The sequence below is a fragment of the Callorhinus ursinus genome, unplaced genomic scaffold (assembly GCF_003265705.2).
Source record: "Callorhinus ursinus isolate GAN/ISIS: 27379988/994484 unplaced genomic scaffold, GSC_fseal_2.0 scaffold2, whole genome shotgun sequence".
In the NCBI taxonomy this organism is placed as follows: domain Eukaryota; kingdom Metazoa; phylum Chordata; class Mammalia; order Carnivora; family Otariidae; genus Callorhinus; species Callorhinus ursinus.
In genome coordinates this window covers 56,498,981-56,506,638 of record NW_027397064.1, presented here as the reverse complement: position 1 = coordinate 56,506,638, position 7,658 = coordinate 56,498,981, and the positions used below count along the sequence as shown (strand labels likewise).

The 7,658-nt window shown below is 39.4% G+C and overlaps 1 protein-coding gene across 1 annotated transcript; it reads left to right on the top strand.

Annotated features, from left to right (window-relative positions):
- The first annotated feature begins 5,856 nt into the window (after positions 1-5,856).
- On the top strand, positions 5,857-6,515 carry LOC112807304 (TM2 domain-containing protein 1-like). The gene is made up of 2 exons (XM_073904804.1): positions 5,857-6,305; positions 6,380-6,515. The coding sequence occupies exons 1-2, from the start codon at positions 5,873-5,875 to the stop codon at positions 6,403-6,405; spliced, it is 459 nt and encodes a 152-aa protein (XP_073760905.1). The 5' UTR covers positions 5,857-5,872; the 3' UTR covers positions 6,406-6,515.
- The last annotated feature ends 1,143 nt before the right edge of the window (positions 6,516-7,658 follow it).

The window sequence follows — 7,658 nt, the reverse complement described above, 5'->3', positions numbered from 1 at the left end:
ATTGAAGGATACATTTTTCCCTCCGGAACTGAGGTATAAGTTATATACGGTAAAGTACACCGCTCTGGACTGTGCAGCTTGCTGAGATCTGACACGTGTGTACATCTGAGTAGCTGCTCCCAAGATAAAAATAGAGAGCACTCCTGACCCCTTAGCAGGTTGAAGGACAGCACATTTGCATTGGGCAGGGTACTTTTTAAGCTGTTTGCTTTAAAATTTCCACATTCCTCATTTCTTTAGGATGAGTACTTCTTTATGATTCTTATGCTGATAATAACCTGGGAAGAGAGAGCAGGGTGAAGAAATAGGGGAATCACAAAGGTCTGTCGGGTATTTTCTCATCTCTACTCATCTCTGATCACTTGTTTATTTTTAGAAACTGCTCAAGGATACCCTAGGCTGAATTAATGAGAAAATCATGGATTGCCAAAACTTTCAAGTTTATATGATCGGACTGATAGGATTTTCATTCTTCTTTCCCAAAATGGTTTCTACTCACTAAGGCCAATATGGGTCATTCAATGCAAATAATGCTATACTATACTGGTCACACAATTATGAACAATCTTTTTTTTTTTTTTTAAACAGGGGTAAGTTGGGGCACCTGGATGGCTCAGTCCTTAAGCATCTGCCTTCGGCTCAGGTCGTGATCTCAGGGTCCTGGGATCGAGCCCCGCATCGGGCTCCCTGCTCAGCGGGAAGCCTGTTTCTCCCTCTCCCACTCCCCCTGCTTGTGTTCCCTCTCTCGCTGTGTCTCTGTCAAATAAATAAATAAAATCTTAAAAAAATAAAATAAAATAAACAGGGGGAAGTACTGAGCTGTGCAATTTTGGTTAAGCAATTTAATTTCTTTGCATCTTTATAAGGACTAGTGAGAAAGAAAACTGGAGTTATAAGAATAATAATGGAGATACATAAAATAGTGAGAGAAGTAGGTTATGGTCAGATCACCAATGGCCTCAGTTGCTGAGATGATATGTTTGGACTTCCTTATCTTTTCTTTTTTCTGTCTCTTCTTTCTTGGCTGTCCCAAATCCCCTACGCTATTTCAGTTGTACTGGGTTGACTAGAATTCTGTGGCTACTTTGTAAATGTAATAACAATTGTCCATGAGAAAATTAGTTCCAATTTCTAAATAACTAATTTACAATCTAATCTTTGCAACAGTTTATTCTTTTATGACTTGTCATTCTGTTAGCATTACTTAACCTTTCTTCTCCTCAGTAACTTCTGATTTACAGAATAGGTGAGTTAAGCAAGATATTCTCAAATGATATTTTCAGTCTAAAAATTCAATGATTTATACGAAGTCCTGGCATGTTATTAGCAAAATGTCAACATTTATCACTCAATCCAACAATTTTCTCTTTCAGAACATTCTTTAGCAACATTAAAATATTAATATTTCTTCCACAGAACGGGCATTTAAATAACCACAGGAAGACATGCCTCATAGTTGTCCATAATACATAAGGATTGGACCTGTTAGGTGATGTTAAAGGGAACTACAGAGAAATTTACATTTATCACGTGCCTCTTATACATCTGGAACTCTCTTTAGTCCTTTTATACGAGGCCATTTAGTCTATATGTTAGTATGATCTTCATTATACATATGAAGAAGGATCAACTTGCACAGTGTGACATCCAAGTGCTGGATGTGGTATGTGAACCTAGATCTGATTAGAAGCTCCTTCCACCCCATAAAGCTGTGCTCCTAACACAGAACAGAAGGTATAAATTCCAAATAAGGTGCGATGGAGACAAGTATAGAAAATGTCTGTATTTGCTGGGGTAAAAAGCTAAGCTGATACAAGAGAAAAATGGTAGTTTGAATACAGTAGCTTAAAGAACACTGAAGTTTTTTTTTAAGCAAATTTTTCTTACACACATTTTTTAAAGATTATTTATTTATTTATTTGATAGAGAGACACATAGCGAGAGAGGGAACACAAGCAGGGGGAGTGGGAGAGGGAGAAGCAGGCTTCCCGCGGAGCAGGGAGCCTGATGCGGGGCTCGATCCCAGGACCCTGGGACCATGACCTGAGCTGAAGGCAGACGCTTGACGACTGAGCCACCCAGGCGCCCTGAAGTTTATTTCTCTTTCATTTACCAGCCCCAAGGTTAGCAGCCAGGTAACTGGGTGCTCTGCTCCTCAGAGTCCTTCAGAGGTGCAGGTTCCTGCCATACTGTTGCTTTACTGTCCTCGTATGCATTCTTAATGATGGGTTCTCCGGAACCCATTGGGAAGGAAAATAGCTCCTGAAGGAAACACACATCCAGCATGGGAAGGCCTAGATCAGCAATCAGGCTTCATTCACATTCTGCTGACAAGATTTTATTTTTTTTTAATTTTATGTATATATTTTAAAGATTTGTTTATTTTAGAGAGTGTGAAGGGGGAGGGGCAGAGGGCGAGGGAGAGAGAATCCTCAAGCAGACTCCCCAGTGAGCATGGAGCCAGATGTAGGGCTCAATCCCAGGACCCTGAGATCACGACGAGCCCAAACCAAAGGTCCGCCACTGGTAAACCGACTGAGCCACCCAGACACCCCTCCGCTGACAGGTTTTAGTCATGTGATCTACACCTAGCTGCAAAGAAGCTGAGAAACAGTTTGCAGCAGGACAGCTATACTCAATTAAAATTATGAAGAAAAAAGAATGCATTCTTGTAGCCAACTAGCATACCCTCATATAATGTCATTTCTCAGAGTAAAATCAACAGACTTGATAAAATAATCTGCAAAGCACCTCCTTCCAATAGATAGTTCATATTTATGATCAGTAGAGTAGTGTGTTCTATAAAACTTTATCCAGAGGACTGGGAAATTTGATTTGAGATGTAATAAAATGAAGATGCAACCTATTCCTTGTACTCGAAGGCAACCAAGATGGTTTATTTCACCAGAAAAAAAAAATGGCAATTTGCATGAAAACCAGAAGGAGTCAGACTCAGACACGTCACTATTGGTTGGTCCCTCCCGCACTCCTGTGGCCACAGAATGCGCTCACCTTGCTGGGTGGGCTCTGTGCCTTCAAATGCAGGCCACAGACACAGGCACCGTGTGAAGGTTTCTTCCCTCCTTAGCTGCTCGCCAAGTGTGAAAGCAACTCCATCAAATGTGATAAGAAAGCAGATACAGAAATGCTCTCCTGGAATGGCGTCAAAATGAGCTGTGGTTTGAGAAGCATAAATATAGAGTGAAAGGAAGAGTTGGATCTGAGAATCTCAACTCCTGTGACTGAAATCTTCTCATGTGTCACTGAAGAACTCTGCTGCACATCCTACAGCTCGCAAGTCTGAGATGCGAAATAGGCAAATCTACCTATTACCTCCCTTTCTTACGTGTCCTTAGGAGAAATACCATAATTATCTGTGATCATCCTTTCAGTGTGACCAGAGGCAGCACTAATAAAATGACTTAGTAGTCAAGTAGACACAAGAGTCTCAATTGGGGACATCCATTAGAAGTCCTGGAAGTGATTTCCTAAAAAACATTTACATTTCTTTCTTTTTTTTTTTTTTTTAAAGATTTCTTATTTATTTGACTGAGAGAGAGACACAGAGAGAGAGGGAACACAAGCAGGGGGAGTGGGAGAGGGAGAAGCAGACTCCTGCTGAGCAGGGAGCCCGATGCGGGGCTCGATCCCAGGACCCCAGGACCATGACCTGAGCCGAAGGCAGACGCTTAACGACTGAGCCACCCAGGCGCCCCTACATTTCTTTCTTCTAATTTTACACTTGCCAAGCAACTTTCTGTTGTATGATTTTGTCTTGAGTGGATTCAGACGCTGGAAGAAAGCACTCCAAATATAAATTAAAAGAATTGCTATCAATTACTAAGCACTTACTAGGCACTAAGCAGTTTTAGCATCGTACATGTGCAATGTACGATTTCATCCCCACAACCACCCCGAGGGAGGTCCTATTACCCCTATTTGAGAGCTGAGGGAATGTAACTTGCCTAACCAAGGTCACACAACCAGGAAGCTGTACAGCCAGGATTCAAACCCTGGCCTCCTGACTCCTAGGAGTTCCTACCACAGTTTCTTACTTATATATCAGAAACATCTTTTACTGTACATGAAAGAACTTGACGTAATAGTTTATAAATTAGACTCCCGGAAGTTTGGAAAACGTTACACACAGCAGAGGCTGAGCTGAGAAAATCAAGTCCAGAGGCCTGCAAAGCCAAGGACCATACGAAATACGTGGTTTGAGAACTCTGTAAGGTGTTGCCTCCGTGGTCAAGTGAGTCCCCTCTTTTTTTTTTTTTTATATTTCCTACTTGCAACATGGAACTTTTTATTGAGATACAGATTTACAAGTGGTTCAGGATAGTCATAGATCAGGAAGGCAATTCAAAATCAGTTTTTGATTCTATAGGGGCCTCAAATCAATTAGAAGGCCAAAAAGTCACTTTCAAAAGTCAAACCTAGCTCTTTTTTTCTATCACCATAGTGTATTTTTACAAACTTAAAATGAGATCAATTTTCTTGCCTAAGCAGTCTGCCATCAGAAACATTTCTGAAGTCGCCAGCAAAATAAAGAGCAGTAAGTATATGTAAGTAGACTAATCAGAAAAATATCAGAGACAGGGAGAGAAGGTATTTTCTGTCTCTGAGTCCTCATTTTCTTGTTTTATTTTTTGAAAGATTTTATTTTAATCTCTACACCCAACGTGAGGCTTGCACTCACAACCTCAAGATCAAGAGTCACATGCTCTATTGACTGAGCTAGTCAGGGGCCGCAGTCTGTCTCTGACCCTTTGAATGAGAGGGGACAGAGCTGATACAAAGAATCTTTGAGAATATAATACAAAGAGATAACTGGAGATAAACATCAATGTGGATTTTGGTGCGGGAAGCTGATTAATCATGAGTAGGAAGACCTGCTCTCCAAATGGAGCTTGGCAATTTGTAAGTGAACAGAGGCTTCACTCATAACTATGTAAATGATGAGAAGTATTTGTGCTTTTTTGAGGGGTTCTGGCTCTAATCTTAGCCATGCCCGCAGTGCAAGTTATGAAGGTAATAGGATAAAATTAAACTAAGTGCTATCAAACTTTTTTCAAGCTCTAGGCACAAATCTAATCTCTTCTAACACAAATTTGACTAAGATGGATCTACGGATAGGTGAACAAATATTCACTTATAATCCTAAAAACCCATTCATTACATGAAGATACAGGCATATACCCGGTTATCTATATGTCAAAGTTCTTGGAATTCTCAACTTTTGTAGAAAATATAATTTTGTACATGTGTAATGTTGCAGAACTTCTAACCAAATCAAACATTTTTGGCATTTAATTTCAGTCCCTGCTGAATACAGTTACCTCAAAACTAACTTCTTTCTCTTATTAATGGCTCAGTTCCACAATGCACAATTATCACATTAGAAGTTAGGCAGAAAGTAAAATTACACAATCTTAAAGGCTTTTTTAAGAGATTTCAAACTTCTTTGAGAAGTCTATGCAATTTATTTTGGAGAAGACTCAAAAGCAAGAGATTTGATTTCTTCTTATATTGCTGAAATCTTTAACAAATACACTAATCTATACATTCCTCCAATACAGAAAAGTAACAAGAATTTTTACAGTAAACTTGGTCCGCTGCACCTACACCTGAGTTTTATTTGCTTTATTTAGTTCTTTAAAAAAAAAAACGCTTTCCACTGATTCTTATTTTTCTGTTTACTAATTTTTATGTTATCAGAAGACCAGCATTTGATTCTCAAAAGGGACACAGTCACTAGAGAGCTTCTAAATTTTATTCATTACTTAACCAATCCTCTTTAAACATCCTTTCCTATGTAAAGCCACATCTCCTTTAAAATTACTTTTCTTGGGGGGACGCGCCGGTCTCCAGCATGGCGGCCACGTGGCCGGCTGCTCCGGGGGCCGTGGCCGCCCAGCTCCTCGGTGTCCTGTGGTTTGTGTCAGTCACCACGGGACCTTGGGGAGCTGCTGCCATCGCCGCCGCCGGTGGCGAGGAGACGCTTAAGTGCGAGGACCTCAAACTGGGACAATATATTTGTAAAGATCCAAAAATAAATGATGCTACACAAGAACCAGTTAACTGTACAAACTACACAGCTCATGTTCCTTGTTTTCCCGCACCCAGCATAACTTGTAAGGATTTTGGTGGCAATGAAACACACTTTGCTGGAAATGAAGTTGGTTTTCTCAAGCCTATATCTTGCCAAAATGTAAATGGCTATTCATACAAAGTGGCAGTTGCGCTGTCTCTTTTCCTTGGATGGTTGGGAGCAGATCGATTTTACCTTGGATACCCTGCCTTGGGTTTGTTAAAGTTTTGCACTGTAGGGTTTTGTGGAATTGGGAGCCTAACTGATTCCATTCTTATTTCAGTGCAGATCGTTGGACCTTCAGATGGAAGTAGTTACATTATAGATTATTATAGAACCAGACTTACAAGACTGAGTATTACTAATGAGACATTTAGAAAAACAGTTATATCCATAAATATTTTTAAAAAGAAACAGATTTGGGCTTCCTTGATTTCAATAGAGCACTCTCAGTATGTGGATTTCCAGATTATCCTTTTTCTTCATATACCACTTTATGGATTCTTTATAACTTTTTGTTGGTATTTTTTGTTTTGTTGTTTTACTTAAAAGCATATTATTCTGTGATTTATTTAATTGGACTTTCTTTGAGAGCTGTGTGATAATTGAGTCTTAGGCTACTGTCTCCATGAGATGGATAGCTTATTACCCCAATATTTTTTAATGCCTTTTCCAAAGGCAAGTTGCGACTTGTCATTTTCGCTTCTGAAAAATAAAAGAATGACTTATTCACACAAAAAAATTTACTTTTCTTGCCTTTTGTGCTATGCTAAATAATTTCCAATGTTAAGTTTCTGTGTGTTGTGTGTGTGTGTTTTGATACTTCCTTATCTGTAACGTGACACAGTAATACAGGGGGCTAACTGCATTCCACTGAATCTGCCCTCCACTGAAATGCTCCTGCGATCACCGACTACCACAGAAGGGCCATGGATGGGGACCAGGGAGGTCGTGCAGGAGTGTCGGCATGGGAGAGAAAGTGAGGCTCAGGGATGAGGAGACTCTCCTATCATTATAAGAGAAGGCGAAGTGGCAAAATGTCTCCAAATAACCAAGTTGTTATTATTTTCTTTCAGTTTTCTGCTAAGATTTTCGAAAGTGCTTAACCTACGCATACTAAAATTTCAGCTAGTCTAAAATATTTTAATGGCAAATATAGAAAAGTTACGGCTTTCAAGATCTAATCTTTTTAGTAGTGGACTTTTACACTCACTATAGAAATGAAACAAGGATATAACCCACCAGATACAAATTGGTCAGTTTTCACAATTCCATAATTTTAAAGGAAATATTAAAAATGAATATACTCCTCAGTACAGTCAGAACCAACACCAAAAGTCCCTTAATTTTTGAAGCAGATTTTTTTTTCCAGCATTGTTTTCTTTTTGGTCACAGTCTATCTATGTTATATCCTTCGTAACATCATTGCTATCATCTTTCAAAAAATGTCCATCTACAAATTAATTAACTTTCTTGAGACAAATCCCTGGTATACTATTCTTCTGATTCCCATGAAAGACTCACTTTTAAGATACAATTGCAGCTGCCCCACACTGCCAGTTACTGT